Source organism: Eubalaena glacialis, chromosome 4, assembly GCF_028564815.1.
Source record: "Eubalaena glacialis isolate mEubGla1 chromosome 4, mEubGla1.1.hap2.+ XY, whole genome shotgun sequence".
NCBI classification, from domain to species: Eukaryota; Metazoa; Chordata; class Mammalia; order Artiodactyla; family Balaenidae; genus Eubalaena; species Eubalaena glacialis.
The window spans coordinates 72,593,634-72,612,795 of NC_083719.1; the positions used below are offsets into that span (position 1 = coordinate 72,593,634).

The window sequence follows — 19,162 nt, forward strand, 5'->3', positions numbered from 1 at the left end:
TAAGAAAGATACTCTTGAGGGTTAGCAGACATTTGGAATCAAAATAAACAGAAAATTTACCAAATTTTAAAATACTAAAAAATAAACATTTTATTAAGGAAAGTCTGAAAACCATGTGCACCAAAACAAAAGTGACTACTAATGCTAAATAAAAAACCTTCAAAAAATGTGTACCACATGATTCAATTTTTTAAACTTTATATATAAAAGCTATATTATAAATACAAAGCTAAACTATTAGAGTACTAACAATACTGTTCGTACAAAGAAACTTAACAGTAGTAAAATATGAATACATAAGATGCTTATTTTTGGTCCTTTTGGAAAAAAGAACTAAGTTTTTTTTTTTTAAACACGGCTTCAGGCACAAAAATAGAATATAAGATGATAACTGCAACATTCTTAGTGTTTATCCTTGTAATTCTTTAAATGTCACCAGTCATAATAGCAATGAATTCCTCTTGATTTACTGCGGTAAGAAAGAAAATGTAAGTCAGAAATACAAATTTTTTTCAGAGAACACTATTACTATTTTACTAAGTATCTTTAAATTTTATATTATACAAAATTCTTAATAAACCAAGACATAGCTTTTTGCTTTTACTTCTTTGCTAGGAAGTTGAATACGTTAATTAAATTGAACTTCATGAATATAAAAATACATAAAATATAAAAAACAATATAAATTAATATTCTATAGTATTAGCTAGGAAAAAGACATAATAGTATATGTTAAAAAAATCCATCATAATCATAATATTTATACACACTTAATAAAATAGTTTAAAAACTTAAAATTTTAAATTTCTTAGATAGTTAAACTCTCTTGATAATCATTATTGTACTAGTTCATTTAGCAAACCCTTTCTTAATAAATAAGCTTAAATATATCACACATGTAAGTTAGAATTCTGAAGGATAAAAATATATTAGAATTAGAAAAAACGTCAAATCATTGTTTTTTTGGAACTTTTATATATTTAAAAGCCTATTTTAAAGAAAAACTAATTGAAACATAGTTAAAGAAAAAAATACTGCAAAAAATAAGCTATAAGAAGTTAAGAGCAATGAGCCGTCCAGGAGCTGATAAAGAACCATGAATTCATGCATTCAATATGAAACATCTACAAGACACTATGATAGACACAGTAGAACAGAATACAAAACCTGTAATACAAAACTGAAAATACTTTCAGTGATTTTATAAATTGTAGTACTGATCTTTAACCTTTGCAGTTAAACGAATACATTTCAGTATCTTATGAAAGCTATGACCCCTCTCACCATAGTTAAAAAAAAAAAAATCCAAATATATAAAAATTTTAAACAATTTCATCAATATGTACCTTCATTTAAGAACCCCTGATTTAGAAAAATCTAGAGTGAGGCATCTAGACCAAAACAGGAAACAAGGGTATATTTTTAAGAAAAACAACATAAGGAAAGCAGCCTTGGAATGATCTGACTACACATTATTTTAACAGCATAATAGAGCCATGATTAAAATATTCAAAATCTGAAAAGTACTTATGTCTTGTTACTTAAAGATCTAAAACGTTTTTCCCTCAATTTGTAAAATCTCAATACTCAAATTTCAAATTAAGCTTCATATAGTTCTAAAACAAAGCAACTCAATATTTATATTCTTTGTATGTAAACACTTTAAAGCACTGTAGCATTTCAAAAGTATTTTAAACTATTCCATAATTTCATACCTAAAAACAAAATACTTAAGTCCAAAAAAGTGAACCTAAAAGCTGAAGGGAAGAAAGTGGCTAAGGAATTTAAACTAGCTCCTTTATCATCAGTGAGACTTTCAGACAATTAGGAGAATCTGTGATGCCTTTATACATTCGGTTTTATAACCTTCTCTATCAATCGTATCTTATATCAAGTTCCTTGATGTAAGGAACACAATGCCTACCTTAAAATAGGCATTTGATAAAATATATATTGAATCAAACATATATGACACTTCATTTTTTTCTACACTGTCTTTTTAAACAAAATTTTCATAAATCAATCATTTCATAGGGTAAATCTTATTACATGTCATTAAAATAAAAAATTTTAGAGACATTAAGTACCTTAGAGAGCATCTGGCTTTGAGGGGAAAAAACAAATTTTAATATCTGAAGTGCCAGTTGAATATTTTACTAACACACTGTTTCCTATAATAGTATACAATTTTAAAAACTCCATAAACATAGAAACCTAATTAATATTTTACTTTATAGCACAAGAGGCAATACAGTGTTATGGTTAAAAGCATATTCTTCGTCATTATGGAGGTATGAGTTTAAGTCTGGCTCTGCCATGTATTAGCTTTGTAATAACCTTGGACAGGTTATTAAACTCTCAGAGCTTTAGTTTCCTCATCTATATATATGCATGTATCCTATGCATAAATGGGTATAACACTGTATTCACTTCACAAAAGCTATTATGTAAATTAAGCGACATAATCCACAATGTAACATGCTAAGCACAGAATCTAACATATATAAAGTACTAAACAAATGTTAACATTCATCATAATTATTTAGAAGATGGTCCACTTTGGTTTTTTAAATGTTGCTTCCACTTTTCCAAAATGATTTACTGTATTTTATTTTATATATCTTGGGAGGGATTCTTTCTATATCATTACCACAGCTGTATTTATATTTTGTATTATGTCTTCTTTTCCTTTAATTCCTCATTCACCATGTTTATTATTCTATATATACAATAAAAAAAATTTTTTTCATTGCTCTCAAATACTGAAGTGTGAAAAATTCGTAAAAACAGAACAATTACTGAAGTCCAAAAAAGGTAGCAAAGTATTATGATCTTTACCAGTTTAACATATACAAAGAAAGCAGGTTAGTTATATCTAAGAAAAACTCTGCCTACAGTCCAAAAAAAAAAAAAAAAAACAGATTACGTGATCAGATTAATAAATTATTATAAAATCTAACTTCCCACTTTTTCAAAAATGGGCAGATTTTCAGATAGCTACAGAGACCCAATATAAATTAAGGCAGTAACCCAAAGCCACACTAAATAGATTAGGGTTGGAGTTCTCATTGTTTCTGAATATGAAAATGCCTTTAAATAATAATTTTCTGGACTTGCCACAATAACAGCTATCCTTAGTATATCTCGTTTGAGAAGTAGATAATGTCAAATAGCTATATAAACTCTGCAATCAATCTCAATAGCATTTAAATATAACTGAAAAAAGCAGTATATGTATGCATGTGCAATACTATTATTCATATGGTCTACAGGCAATATTTGATGCATACATGAACTCCCAGACCCTGCACAATACCTCAGAAGGCCTCCACCCCTAGATACCCACATCTCAGATTGGAAACTACTGGATTAGACTATTTTAATATGATAAGACCACCCTCCTATCCCCCCCAAAAAAGGCAAGTCTTAACAATAAAAGATTATGTGTCAGGTGTATTTTATTTGTAATCAATCACTTGGAAAAAAGAAATAAAAAGTGTTATTTGCCTGTTATTTTATTTGTAATCAGTCACTTGGAAAAAAGAAAAAAAAAGTGTTATTTGCCTGTTAGTCATGTGAATAAATGACAGTAGGATGCCCAAGCAACAGTTGTACAGTGACTTAAAGTGGAATAATGCAAGCAGTGAGGACTGAAGAAATGTTTTAAGGATGCACTAAAATAAATCTCCCAGCAATGGAGCACAGGTGTGAACTCAAACTCAAAAGCAGCAGGTAGAGCAGTCTAGCAAGGGATGCAAGAAATGGACACATTTTCTAAGAAAAGTTTCACATGAAGTTTGAATTTAAGAACAGGTTACTAACTGGTATTTTATTCTAATGTCAAATGAAGCTAATAACTAAAACCTAACTTGCATGAGCCTAGTACAGGAAAAAGAAACTGTTTATAACTCTGGTCGTTTGACACATAAGTAGCTGGAGTATGAAAAAGACATACCAAGATTCTCTCTACCACTGAAGAGAGTACCTTTACATAAAGGAACTCATTTAAAGCTAATTTAGGGTAATAATCAACAGCTAGGGAAGACACAAACATTTTTTAACTATGAAGACAGTGGATTATAAATCCAAATATTAGAATTACAGCTTAAGAAGTCCTTTAAGTTTTCTCAAGTTTTAATCATCTGTTTTAAAATATAACTAACTATATCGATACCCTTCAAAGAGCTAGTACTAAAAATAGAAAAGTTGTATAATGCTCAAATAATAGTCACATAAATATAATGAGAAAGCACAATAATGCGCACTTCTAATGGACAATCTGAGCTGATAACTATTTGCTACTGTCTTATCTCCTTATTGAAGCATGCCAGTACTTCCAAGGTTTTATATATATATATTTATGTAAAAATGAATAGTTGGTACTATAGCAACATGTATCTACTGTAACGCACACTCCTGCTCACTGCTTAAGTCAACAAACGTCAGAGTACTCATCATGTTCAAGAAAATGCAGGAGAATATAAAGATGAAGAAGAAAAAGGAAAACACGTTTACATTTAATGCTAGGCACCTTCAATTATCTTCATTTAATACTCACAACCATCCAGAAAGGTATTACCATTCTGATTTTTATAAATAGGAAAACTGAGACTCAGACAATGTTAAAAACTTGCACAAAATTACAGAGCTACTAAGTAACTGGTAGAGATTTAATTCGAATCCAGGTCTGTATGATTTCAAAGCCTCAGGCCTTTCACACTATATGATTCCAAACTACTCTTCAATGGCTCACAATATAACTGGAGTGACACACATGTATATAACTAACAGAAGGCAGTGTACAAAAGGTCAAAATAGTTTATTTCTCTAAATGTTATGGGCCCTTAATGGAAATCTCATAATTTATAAACAGAGACCACTGAGGGAGGCTTTTGAGAAAAAGATGGAGTTTAAAATGAACCTGAGAGAACAACTAACATTTTAGCAGACAGCAATTGGCAATTAGAGCATTCTAGGATTAAAGAATAGCATGATGAAAGGCACAGCATAAAAAGATAGGACAGAGTATATTTTGTCCAAGTATGTACACTATATGGGAGGTGAGGGTTAAAGTAGAAAGTAGAAGAATACAGTGGGAAATAAAACTAGATAATTATGGTACGACAGATCATAGAAGACTTTGGACTTTACTCCATAGGCACTGAAGAATCATTGTAAGTGTTTGAACAGGAAAATGACATCACCAAACCTGCATTTTAGGAAAAGAATGTTGCTAGAACAAATTAGGAAGAGAAAAGAGGCTTATAGGCATAGAGGGCAATTAGGAGGCTACAAGAGACTGTAAAGTCAGTGAGAGCAGGGACAACATCAGCCTCTTTCATTGGGTAGCACCAGTCAGCACACAGAACACGGTACACAGCAGGCATTCAAGGAAATAATGAACAAAGCTATGATAACATTCCTACAAAGAAACTAGGGCCTGAATTAGGACAGTAGCAGTAAACAAAGAAATAAAACAGATGAAAAATATCTGGAGGGTAGACTCAACAGAACTTAGACGTGCACGTAGGTTGAGGAAGAAGACATTAAAGGCTGAAATTTTACTGAGTGGCTGAAATTTTGGAGATATTTCACCTCAAAGAAAAGTAAAGCAGTTTCTTGAAGTGTGGAAGCTCATACTATAATCTGTACAGTTGGTTTTAAAGGTCTGCTTCATTCTAAACTGAGTATGTGAAATACTTATGCAAAAATCCCATTATAGGATGAAAAACATTTACACTAAATAGTTTGCAAAGGGTCTTGAAAATCATTCGGTTTTAGAAAAAATTACTATATGTGTACAGTAGGAATATTTGGAATGTATGTTTTACTCAAAACTTACTTTCTCCATCACCATCTTTATCAAATTCTTCTATCATAGCCCGAAGTTCTTCATCACTCATGTTTTCACCCAATTCTCTGGCAACACGTCGCAAATTCCTCAGGCTTATTTTACCTGAATCATCATCATCAAATAGTTTAAATGCCTTCAATATTTCTTCATGTGGATCTCTTTCCAATATCCAGTCTGTCACTATAGTTAAAAAAATATGAAAAGTAAACCTTTATAGTCTCAAAGGCATTCATTTGTGAAATCAACTAATTATTAGATGAGAATTAAAGCTATGAGTCTGTCAACATTTAGTTTGACAATAAAAATGCCGAAGTCCAAAAACCCAAAGACATAAATAGAAAATTAGAAAAACCAAATCCATATTTTAGAATTTAACCTTTACATTATCAACAATTTATCCTATTATAAGTATAACTATATCACACAGAAGCAAAATTTTGAAAACTACATTTATACCATATTTATTTAAGGTTTACTATTGTCAAGAATTGTACTAGGCTCCACTGACATCAAGCACACAAGTCTAGGAGTTTGTAACCTAGTTGTAGAGATGATATACCAACAAAACAATTAAAACCAACTAGATAAAAGTTGTTTGTTGGCTAAACTTAATAGTAATACTGATTGTTCTTCAAATTTAATACAACTTAAAAAGAAACAAAAAACCCCTGACAAATTTATAAAATTAAAAACCCCTGACAAATTTATAAAATTAACTGCCACCATTGATACAGATACAATCTCAGACAGTAGATGAAAATTCCACTCATATCCTCATGATTTAAAAGAACCTCTTGGTTTCTCAAAAGTAGTTATTAAAAGGATTGAATCTGATTGTAGTAAGAAAAAAAAAAGGTCTGAAAAGGAGATCTCTCTAAAGTCAAATCCATTTTGTTCATCAAGATAATAACTATCAGACAGCTAAATTAAATGTGAGTAATTTCAGGCCTCAATAGTAATAATTATTTTAAAATACTAAATGTAATAATATATAATAATAGAGTCAACTTAATATTTTCAATATAACCACAGTCTTTAATCAATAGCCACAATAACAGAAAATTTTAAATCTGTGGTATAAAATATTTTAAGTTACTAGATAAAATTCTGAATATATCAAAGGAAATATCTCTGAAGTAATTCTACATGCTAGTCTACCACTACAACAAGACGTATTTATGACCTTCACTGTCCCATTAAAAATAACTCAGTCCTGTTGAGGTTTACAGAATCACTAAAAATTTGCAAATGCTTATAGATGGAAAATACTGGAATATTTAATGCATCCAAAAGAAAAGTACAATTCAAGTCCCCCACAAATAGTTGTTTTGCTGCTGTTTTCATCATATTTGGTTGAATAAGCTTTAGAATAAGCACCTATTCAAGCTAATGTTAAATCATCTACACATATATTCAATAGTTTTCTTTTATCCATTAATTTTATACAAAAAGTCTTCCAAGTAACTAATTGAAGTATATTACTATAAGTATGCAAATCATCAAAGCTCATAAATATTCAGTTAAAAAGGAGTTGGCATATATACAGCCATAACACCAAAATAAAATACCACACTTAACTCTATGGCTCATACTCAACTTATTTTGAATTTAGTCCCAACAAAAAAGCAGGACAAGGAAAAAAAAAGTGTTAAGAAATTTTCTTCACCAATTAAATAATTTACATGACAGGTGAACCAAAAAAGCAGCTTGCTGAAAATATTAATGTATTTAAAGAAGCAACAGGGTGATGTGGGGAACAGATGGGGCTCCAAGATGTATAAATTCCTATCCCACTGGTGCTTTAATTGTGTTAGTTACTTCAGACTTATGTGTCTATATAATCTTTTATCAATACTTTGTCTTAGAATGCAACTTTTCTTTGGAACTATAAATACCCATCATTCTGGACAGCTAAAACATTGTAACTTTATGGTGACCATCCTCCAGGCCTTCATCTTCTACTCTTATTCTACAAAGTAGAATTATAAGAAATACATTTATTTTTCAATGAAAATAAATCGACTGACATACAAGCAGTAAAGATGGGTTCAATCTATTTCACAAATTTCTGTCCATGTAACTCAATTTTCAAATGATTTAATTATACTCTCAGAAATGTACTTACTCAAAATACTTAGGCTTTATACATTATAACAATCACTTAATAAAGCAAATTCAAAAACATCACATTAAAACTTTAAACCCAATCAGTTACTTATATCCTAGAGTACTGAGGTTACCACCTTTTTTACTCTTGAATGTACCCCTTTTCTTTTCATTCTCACCACCCTCAGCATAAAAAGTCTATTACAGTTATCCCTCAGTTTCCATGGTATCCATGGGGGATTGGTTCCAGGACTCCCCTCAGATACCAAAATCTGGGACGGATAGCATTTGCATATAATCTATGTACATCCTCCTGTATACTTTAAATCATCTCTAGATTACTTATAATACCTAATATAATGTAAATGCTATGTAAATAGTTGTAAATATGATGTAAATGCTATGTAAATAATTGCCAGGCACACAGCAAATTCAAGTTTAGCTCCTTGGAAATTTCTGGAATTTTTTTTTCCTAATATTTTCAATCCACAGTTCGTTGAATCCACAGAAGCAGAACCCAGGGATAGAGAGGGCCAACTGTATCTTCTGCCTGCAATCTCTTCCCTCCAACACATCTTTAATAATCTCAACAGTTACCTCTCTAAAACATATTATCTCCTCTTCTTTAAAAACTGACATAGATCCTCTGACTAAAGTCCAAACTCTGTGTTATGCAAGACTTTACCTAGCTGGCCCAGTCCTACCTTTCCAGTTATTTCCCTATCCTCTAGAGCAGGAGACTAACTGAAGTTTTCTGAACATGCTATATGTCTACTATTACTCCTTGTTGTTGCTGTTTTCTCTGCTTAGAATGCCTTTCTATACCCCTCCCACAATTTTCCCCTTGTGATGAAATCCTATTCCTTTTCCCAAAGCCTAAATTAAAAATCCCCTCTGCAAAGTCTTCAATTGCTCTAGATCAGGAATTGACAAACTTTCCTGCCAAAGACCAGACAGTAAATATTTTAGGCTTTTTTGGGGTGGGGGCCGGGGGAGCATAAGGTCTCTATCTCAACCACTCACTCTGTCATGGTACCACAAAAGCAGCATAAAAGAATGGATGTGGCAGGGATTTCCCTGGTGGGGCAGTGGTTAAGAACCCACCTGCCAATGCAGGGGACACAGGTTCGAGCCCTGGTCCGGGAAAGATCCCACATGCCACGGAGCAACTAAGCCCATGCACCACAACTACTGAAGCCCGCGTGCCTAGATCCCGTGTTCTGCAACAAGGGAAGCCACCGCAAAGAGTAGCTCCCGCTTGCCACACCTAGAGAAAACCCGCACGCAGCAACGAAGACCCAACACAGCCAAAAATAAATAAATAAATAAATAAAAATTTTTAAAAAAAGAATGGATGTGGCAGCATACAGGCAACAGCTGAATTTGGCCCAAGGGCTGCAGTATGCCACTACTGCCCTATACAAAATTATAATTTACCACAGAGCATCATAGCTTGTTATCACCCGCATTTAAACTGTAAGCTCCTTGAAAGAAGAAACTCTTAGTAACTTTTGATTAATTCCCCTCCCTCACCCCAGCATAGTACTGAATGCCAAAAAATTCAGCAAATGTTTGCTAAGCAAAACAAAAAACAATATAATATTCTATTCTAAATAGGCAATGAAATAATAAATAGTACATGCCAAAAATAGATGAGTACAAATAGCTGACTTATCTTGGTCTTACTTTAAAGCAGCAATTCCTAAAACACCTGTAACTCACTAGCCTCAGGCTGTCTAAATTCTAAACTTACATTAAGTATATTTTAGTACTTTTTTCTAGCATTGGGAAGAATATGAAGTGCCAAACTTTATCTAGAAATACCTGTAAATATCTGTGGAACAATATCCTTAAACAGTAATAGATAGTAGATAAAAGTAAGATTCAAATATTCTGATTTAGAGTTATTTGTCCCAAACTATAAAACATATATTCATCTGTGGCCAGTTACTATTTAAAAATGATCAAAAAATGGGGACAGTAATAGTTTTTGATTATTTGATTCCCAAACAGTAATAAAATTTTATTTGACAGTTGATATTCTCAATAGGTAACCTTAGGATAGTTAAAGTATGTACTAAGCCTGCCAAATGGTTGATCTTTGAAAGTCAGGCTGAAGTTTACTCATGACCATTTATTCTAGAAGGAACCCAGTATTTCTGTTCTGTTAATAACATAGAAGAGATGCAGGGTCAGGAAAGGCAGAGATTACATGGGACTCTGGCTTCAACTGCTAATAAAATCAAAATTTTAAAACTGTATTCACCTAAGATGAAATAATGTGTTTTGTAAAATTATTAGAGGCAAATAGTGCTTAAAATAACCTACAACTACAGGAAAAAGGTAATGAGAAAAATATAAATACATGGAGCAGAACACTTTTTATGTTCCAGTGATATACATATTTTCCAGCCATTGAAACAAAGACTAATTTTTGAAGTAATAATAACAACAAACACTTAATAGAACTTACTACATACTAGGTCTTTTTCTAAATACTTTACATATTTTTAGCTTAGTTATTTCTCCTAAGAACCCTATGAGATAATACAACTATCCCCGTTTTATAGCTGAAAGTGAGGCACAGAGAAGTAAAATGACCAAGTTACACAGCTAGTAAGTGGCAAAACCAAGATCTAAACCCAGGCAACCTGGTTCCAAAATGTCCATGTTAAACCACTACACAGTACCAAATGTGCCTGAATTATAGCTCTTTCCTAGTAGTATCATTTCTACTGTATCCTGATCCTTGTTTCTATAAACAATCTAAGTTGAAACTTGAACTAAGATCATAAACCCCAGAAAGCTTCAATACTGGGAAAATAAAGATGGCTCTCTACCTCTTCTCAAGTAAATAATTCTACGAACTAGAGAAAAAAAAAAAAAGAATATGCTCTCCAAAGGGACAAGCTGCCTCTCTAAATAGTCATCTATTAGTTCATAAATTGGGGATCTTCTGTGCAGTGTTTTTTTTTTGTCTTTTAGATTTATTTGTTCTTTAATTTCTTTTTTCCTTGCTTTTGGTTTGAATTTTCAGATTTAAAAGAAATTACTAATGATATGAATCTATTTTTTCCACATGTACTAACTGCCATTTCTTTTCATTTCTGATATTACATCTTGTTGAATATTTAAAATAAAGGGTTTGTGTGTATGTCTGTGTGTAACTGAATTTTCCTAGATTTTTAAAATATCTAAAAATAACTAAATAATATGCTGATATTATAACCCAGTGGGTTGTTCTAAAATGTTTTCTCCTGCTCCCAGTCTGCCAAGTGCCTCCCTTACTACAATCTTCTCCCCAGCAGCAACTTTAAAGAGATGACTTTATTCATTGAGATCAAGGTCATCCAGAGTAGGTAGCCCCTCATAAGCTTTGTCAACCTGAAGGCATGCACTTCATCTACAGCTAAAGATACCAACTGCTACCAATTTCCTCTCCTTCCACTTTGCCAACAAAAATCACATACTAGGATGATACTGGGAAATATTTTCCAAATAAAAATATACCAAATTTTATCTTTTACTGTGAGAAAATAATTTTTTGATCACTCTTTTACTTTTATCACATTAATATAGGTACATATTACATGGAAAGACATCTTCCCGGGAGAAGCTACACAATAGTTCCTTGGTTAAAATCTTCAGAACAAAAGACAAAAAGATAAATCCCATTTACAGTGAAGCGATAAATCTTATTTTTTCTTTGAAAATTAGCAAAAAAAAAGAGTACCAAAAAAACTCCAAAATAAGATCCACATTACACAGCAATGTTCAATAGCAAAATTCCATAACCCAGAGACTTTTAAAAATATTGATAGTAACCAGATAATTTCCTAACAAACTGCTGATTACAAAGACTATTGTAAAATAGTCTTTACAATATTGTAAAATACACACCAACTTCATTAAAATCTTCAAAGGTGATTTTCCCTGTGGCTTCTCTGTCATAATCTTTAAGAATCTTCAGTACATCAGCTTTTTTTACATCAAACCCCAAGGCTCTCATTGCCACCTTTTGGATTAAAAGGGAAAAGCAAATTATAAACATTTTTTACAAAAGAAGTGAATTCCAATTCTTAAATAAGTTTTCACTACTTAAAAGATGACAACACATCAATAAAACATACACTCTTTTGCATGTTTTATGTCTCTAAAATAACAGTGATAGTTCTTCTTCATTACTGAAATTAAATGGCAATTTTTTTCATTTATATATCCCTTTTTTAATGACAAACTAATCAATGAGTGTTTATAGAATACATTCTACAATGTACTGACTTTAGTGCACAGATAATTTTAATAAGTTATTTTTTCTCAAAGGATTAACAAACAAATCCAAAGAAAGGCACAGCATAAATATTAAAAAGTTATACAATAGATGAGATTAAAAAAATTATAATAAGAATTTTCATCAGACTCGACATGATTAGTTATCAAGTAAGTGGTCAAAGAACCTGACCTTAGAGAAAGAAGAGATCTAGTTACTAGTAACAAGGAAGGAGAGATGTTACTGGTTAAAGAAGTCTTATTTGGAGAGATTCGAGTTGTTCCTCGAACTGTATATGGATGAAGTAGAGTAGAAGTGCATTTAGAAAAGAATGACTAGTATTAAAACACACACAGAAATAAAGAATAGTCTTGAAGGCAATGAACAAAGCAGTTCACCTTACCTGAATGGGAAAAGATCAGGCGAAAGAAAGCAGCTAGCAAATGAGAAAAGTAGGTGGTAGTAAAAGTGTGGAGGGCATTCAATACAAATGAAAAATGAAAATGAAAAAAATCTGAACTTTATCCAGGGTACAATGAGGAGCCACTAAGGGTTTATGAGCAATGAATAATATGATGAAAGAATTTTAGAAAGACGAATCTAATGATAGTGTACAGGAAATGGAGAAACCATTTAGGAAGTTCCAGATATAAAATAAGATCCCAAACCAAGATAATAAGAATAGCAACAAATGGAAGAGACATTATAAAGGAAGAATGGATTGAAGCTGGGTAACTAAAAGAAACAGTGAAAAAGTGAGCTAAAGAGATACAAAAATACTATCTTTCTCATTGTGCTGAGTTTAAGACCCAAACTACCTTAAACACCAATTTCCCCTTGGTTCTTTATAAATAATTCTAAAACTTAAAATTGACATTTTTTCCCCATTAGCATTGTGTCAACATCAGACATCACTTATGTTGTTTGCACCAGAGAAAATAGGTTGAGACTGTTAATAACATGTTCAAATTAAAAAACAAATAACACTCCCTCAATCTGAAAAATGAATGGATCACCAAAAAAACCAAACCAAAACAAAACAAAACAAAACACAGTGGGAAGAGGAATATAGTTAGAACTGTTTAAAACTTACAGTTTCAAATTTTTTAAGTATGTGAGTGGAAAATAAGCTCCTCCATAGGAATATATTTTTACAGTTAAAATACTATTCATTTTACCATGTGAAAAGGAGTTTCTAAAAAGATATGTTTTGAGTACTATTCAATTTTATTATAGCACTTAACGGTAAATGCTTAAAATGGTTTCATATTTCCAAAACCAGTTTAATTAAAACATTTTAAAATATATTTTTAATCAACTGTCAAAAATGCAAATCATTTTAACAGAAAAAGATATATTTTAAGTATATTACCTTTAATTCATGATAATCTATTGCTTCATCTTTGTCTGTGTCAAAAAGTTCAAAAGCATCTTTAATTTCTTGTTTCTGTTCTTCAGAGAGTTCTCTTCTTTTTTTCCTCTTTGTTTTGTCTACTACAAGCTCATTTCTATGAAATGATAAGAAAAAGGTCTATTTAGTCCACTTTAATCCTATTCTCCTAGGCTTCTAAATAATAAAATTCCAAAAATGCAATAAAAATTAGCCAATGAATAATATTCTAAATTTCGAAAAAGGAAGTATTTTGTAAAAATATAAAGAAATTTTCCCTACGTGAGTCAAAGCCCTGCTCATTTTATAGTCTAGGCTGCTATAAATGTGTACTTCCTAAACTGAAAAGTGTTACAGGTTATTAAAAGAAATGAGGACCTAGTTTTCCCTCTTCCTAGCTTTGTATTTATTCCCACTAATATTACTGTGGAAGAAACAAGAACTGTGAATAAGAAACACTAGTTTTATGTCAGAAACCCCAACAAAAAACAAAGCAACCGTATTTCCATCATTCTACAATACAGACTGTTAAAAAAAAAAAAAAAGAATTCAATTCACAACTGATGATCATTATAGATTAGGTTTACTTTTATAGTGCTTATAATTATCAAAATCATTGCAAAAAACATCTAATTCATCAATTAACTTACAAACTATTTTGGCATTGTGGGTTAAAAATGTTTTTAGATTACACATTTTTAACAGTTGGGCACTTCTTTGTAATTTCTCCCATTAATATTAACAAATCAGCCAAAATAATGAACCTAAGCATACCATGAATACTAAACACCAAAAAAAGTACATATTTGTGCTAATTCTATATAATAATGTGAAGAGTCAGTAGTCTTGTAAATCTCACTTAACATATACATCTAGACTTAATTTCTCATAAACTCTGAAAAAACTTTAAGAAAGTAATTTACTGTAAAAGCCAGAAATGTCTTCCTTAAGAGGTATCGATCTAAGTGTTCCAAATTTTCAAATGGGGCTACAAGACTTGTATAAGAACAAGTTTTGAAACGGAAGAATTCTATAAATTTAAAAAATGTAAAACCCAGTGGACTTTATTTGCATTTGAAGTTGTTTTGTTCTCTGAAATCTACCCCCAAAAAGGCAAGAGACGACTAAAAATGACCAAAAGAGGTATGACAAAGCTGAGGAAGTTCTTTCACAAGAGACCTGACTTCACACAAACTTGCAGCTCCCGGGGGTCATTCTCTTCCCAAGATTCTGAAGGGACAAGTTCGCAACCCACCAACAGCTGACCCCATGCAAGAATACCACGATTATCCCTTATTAGAACTCGGTACCTTTTTAGTGTGACGTAACTACATAGACATTTTTAAGGTAAAACTTCTAGCTGGGGTTGGGGGCGGAGGCAACAGTGCGTTAGAGGTTGGAACTGAAGGAAAGGTAAAGAAGCTGAAGACATTTCGGAAATCTAAGAGATTACCAACTATAATCACTAAAATGTGTCTCCGATTATACCGTAAAGCATGGCCGCAGGAGAAGAGCGAGGAGTGGGTTTTGTGTTATTTCCAAAATTTATGGGTAAGTATGTTAGCAGGAGGTCAGCGAGCTGGAAGCCGCTGACAAGGAACTGAAACAAGGGATGCTCCAAGGCCTGGTTTCCCGCAAACACCGCGCATAGAAACCTCGCGATATTTCACTGCCTCCTCGAGACTAACACAGCCCAGCTCTTTGGCGGTTCAAAGCCCAACGCCCTGACAGAAATGACCACCTCAGCAGAAGTGCGCGGAGCTCACCAGAGCCTCCAGGGTGAGGGGTCCGGGCCCGGGAAGGTTGGCCAAAGATCTCTCCTCTCGTCCCAAACTGCATTCCCTTCCTCGCCTCGGCCCCAAGCTGCCTCCCATCCACACACAGCCGCCCTGGGGCCCGCGGCGGGGTGTGGAGAGCATTGCCGCCTGCTCATTACCGACCTCAGAGCTAAACTCATGTTCTCTTCGGACAGAGACGTTCCTCTCGAGAACGATTTTAACCCCTACCCAAGGCACCACGACTTCCACAAGCCGTTCAACAGACACCAACGACCTCCGCGGCCTCAAGCACCTCCCATAAGGTAGACACATCTGAGCTGGATTGGTTGAAATCGCTAATGTCCTGCCCATTGAGGCGAAAGCGTCACTAGTCCTCTGCTCTCATTGGGCATATTTCGCGTCAATCAAAGAGATCTCCCTGCCGGCCTCCCCCGCTACGCCTCCGGCCCTTTAGATTGGCCTATTGCTTTTTCCCCCTAATCCTTTGCGAAGCACGGATCTGAGTGTCTGTTTGGCTCTTCGGTCGGAAGGTGGCTGAGCTGCGCCTCAGGGGAGAAGGCCTGTGACTTGTGGGCCAGTGTCTGGAGACGGGACGGGAAGGGAAGGGAAGAGAGACGCCGCAGGCTGTCCTCTGGCTAGAAGGAGGGCGTGGCTTACGAACGCAGTCTGCGAAATTTGACTGCCTTGTGTTCTACATTTTTGGATGGTTGAAGTACATGGGGAGTTTGTTTAAAACGCAGATTTAAATATCCCTCATTTTGATTCTAGTAGGTGTGAATCTGCGTTTTTTTTTTCCCTTACAAACGCCAAGTGATTCTGAGGCAGGTTCTATGGATTATACTTTGATAAGCACTGGGTTGAATTATTAGGCGATTTACGGTGGAGCTGTACCTAAAGGGCCATTTGCTCCCCTCTTCCTCCTTTGAACGTTTTTGTCCTTATTTTCAAGGTCTGTAAGCTGCTTATACACATCATGTTACCTTCACTTACCTAACCAAGTCTCTTGAAGCTCACTTGGGTATTCAATATCTTTACCTGTTCATCTCTCCTACTAATCTTGAAGGCCAGGATTATACCTTTCATTTAACGCTATTCCTAGATGCTCAATATTTATTGAGCATTTGTTGCACTGAATGGAATCTTGCTGTGAAAACTCATAAAGCACTGAGCTAAACTGAAAATCTCATAAAGGAATGAAATTGCCTGAGGGTAGGTGTCGAGCCGGGGAAGGAGGAAGATATATAAACCCTGTGGTATAAATATAAAGGGATACATGTACAGGTTTAGAGAAGGGAGAGAACATAGCAGAGTAGAAGAAAGACTTCTTGAAGGAGATGACATATATGTTAGGCCTAGAAGGATGAGCTAAATTTGGTTAAGTAAAGATGGTATGATGGAATAAAGCTAAATAAAAATTAATATTTACAGGATAGCCCCCCAAAAAAACAAAAGTAGAAAACTTCAAAGTATCTTTATAAATCACCTTTGAGTCTAAAAGGACAGTAAAATTGCAATTACATACTTGAACATAATGACAATGAAAAAACTATGTATTAAAATTGTAAGATAGAGACCAAGCTATAGAAGAAAATTATTATTAAATACGAATGAAAATAAACCAAACATTTATTTGAATATTTTAGAAATGAAGAACAAAATTAATTGAAATTAGGAAGAAGAAATTACTAAAGATAAAATGACAACAAAAGAATTAGAAAACAGGTTTTAAAAAGAAAATTGTTAAAATAGTAAATTGGTAAGATATTCTCATAATCTAATAATAAACTGGTTTTTGGCAATACCAATAAAATTGACAGAGTTAGAGAAGTGTAACAGGAAAGGGAATATTGCCACTAATAAAGTTGGTAGTTTAAAAGGGAGGTTTAAAAATTATTAAAATACTTTATACAACTTCATTCTGCCAATAAATATTAATACCAAAATGAAATAGTGACTTTTCAAGGAAAACAAAGATAAGGACTCAAAAAAGGTAGAAAACTGATTTAGGTTAATAGCTATAGACAGGACTTAAAAATGATGCCAAAGTTCTGTATCACAAAATAAAAAGGCATCCAGCCTACTCAGATGTATGGGTGAGTTTTAAAAATTCTTAAAGAGCTAATTCTTGTGCTTTAAATCCAAAGCATGATGGAGAGCTTCTTAGCTTAATTTTTGAAGCTAGCACAACCCTTAGCGTCTTAAAAAGCATTTAAAGTACTGAATGCATGCTCCATGATGAGAGTGTGTGCATGTTGCTCACCATTGTATGTGTTGGCCTCATATTTGATATTCATTAGTGAACATATGTGCAAAAGTCCTAGATAGTAACAAAATGAATTTGGCATTGTCTTAAGGAACATTTCACTATAACCAAGTAGTGTTTATTTTAAAAATGCAAAGATAGTTCAAAATGTAAATCTGTATTAATTAATCATAACTAATTAATCATAATTCTAGGTTAAGGTGATCATCTCAAATGTCCAAAAAAGCACCGGAAAATACTCAATGCCCATTCCTAATAAAATACATATTAATAAACCAAGTATAAAAGATACTTTTTTTTTAACATGACGAGTAATGTACCTAATAAAATGTTAGTGTTTTTCACACCTGGTCTCTGAAACACTAGAATTTTGTGAGATGTTTATGGTCATTTCGTGGAGAATGGGTTTTGTGGGCAAATAATTTGGGAAAATAGAATATGGTAATCAGAATGGTAAGTCCAGAGCCAGAGCCAAAAGTAGATAAAACTCCTGATTTAAGAAGATAGTAGCATTAGTATTTGTTTAGTCTTCCTCCTGAAACCTTAATGAAACAATAGTCGAGAAATTAATTTCTAATACTGAAGTGACCTGGAGAAAAACCATCAACAGACAAGATATTTCAAAAAATATTTGAAAGATCTAAAGAGACATGGAAGCCTGTTAACAAATGACACAGATCATCAAAGTGGCATCTCAGAATTTGCAGGAGATGACTAAAGGTTCAGAGAGAGTTGATCTGACTGGCAGAGCCCCAGAGAGACCCTAGGATTAGAGTTATACAGTAGAGGGTGGAAATGAGAAGAAGGCTAAATACAAAATGTAAATTTAAAAGCTCTTTAGGAAACCACTGCACTTCAGTTTCTCCAGATTCTCCTCCTCATTATTCTTTCTCTTCACCTCTGTCTAGAACCCCACTCTGAAAAAAATGAATGAAAAATCAAAAACCATCAGAGATAGGAAGAAAATCAATGGCATGAAAGATAAAACTATGGAAAACAAACAGCTATCTAGGAAGACTGAGCTTAGGAACCAAAAGAAATTCATAATAAATTAATAATATTAAGCTTTCTAAGAGGTGGTCAAGAAAATACTGTATTGGAGAATGGGATACTTTGAAAAAGGAACATCCTGACAGTAAGAAAAGACTTGAAAATAAATATGATTGCAGAAATTAAAATTTTAATACAATGGTGAGATGGTTTAATTGAAATATTTCAGAACATATAGCATTCAGACAAAAACATGGAAAAATTGAAAAAACGTGGAGGATTAATTCAATAGATCCATCATATGATTAATAGGAATTCCAGAAAGAGAGAGCAACAACTGGAGAAGAGGCAGAAAACTATCAAAGTAATAAATACTTGAAGAAAAATTTCAAGGTACTGAAGAGTAGCACAAGTCTCCAGATTGATAGATATTCCTAGTGCTGAACAAAATAAATGGTAAAGAAACCACACCTAGCCACATCAACAAGACATTTCATAACATCAAAAAGAA

General features: G+C 33.1%; 1 protein-coding gene across 2 annotated transcripts; it reads right to left on the reverse strand.

Annotated features, from left to right (window-relative positions):
- Nucleotides 1-156: 156 nt before the first annotated feature.
- CETN3 (centrin 3) lies at nt 157-15,687 on the reverse strand. 2 transcript variants are annotated; one of them, XM_061187987.1, is made up of 5 exons: nt 15,472-15,539; nt 13,603-13,738; nt 11,861-11,975; nt 5,843-6,034; nt 157-469 (listed from the first exon to the last, which is right to left on the reverse strand). In XM_061187987.1, exons 1-5 carry the CDS (start codon nt 15,537-15,539, stop codon nt 426-428), a joined length of 555 nt encoding a protein of 184 aa, XP_061043970.1. In that variant the 3' UTR covers nt 157-425. The 2 variants fall into 2 exon arrangements, with proteins under 2 accessions (XP_061043970.1, XP_061043969.1); XM_061187986.1 differs by lacking the exon at nt 15,472-15,539 and adding an exon at nt 15,561-15,687 and having other exon boundaries at nt 161-469.
- Between the last annotated feature and the right edge of the window lie 3,475 nt (nt 15,688-19,162).

Coding starts and splice junctions, on each gene's coding strand:
- CETN3 (XM_061187987.1), bottom strand. CDS start 15,539: ATGCTCTCCACACCCCGCCGCGGGCCCCAGGGCGGCTGTGTGTGGATG. Junction 13,739..15,471: donor GGAGGCAGCTTGGGGCCGAG/GCGAGGAAGGGA, acceptor ATCATTTCATAG/AAATGAGCTTGTAGTAGACA. Junction 11,976..13,602: donor TAGATTATCATGAATTAAAG/GTAATATACTTA, acceptor TTAATCCAAAAG/GTGGCAATGAGAGCCTTGGG.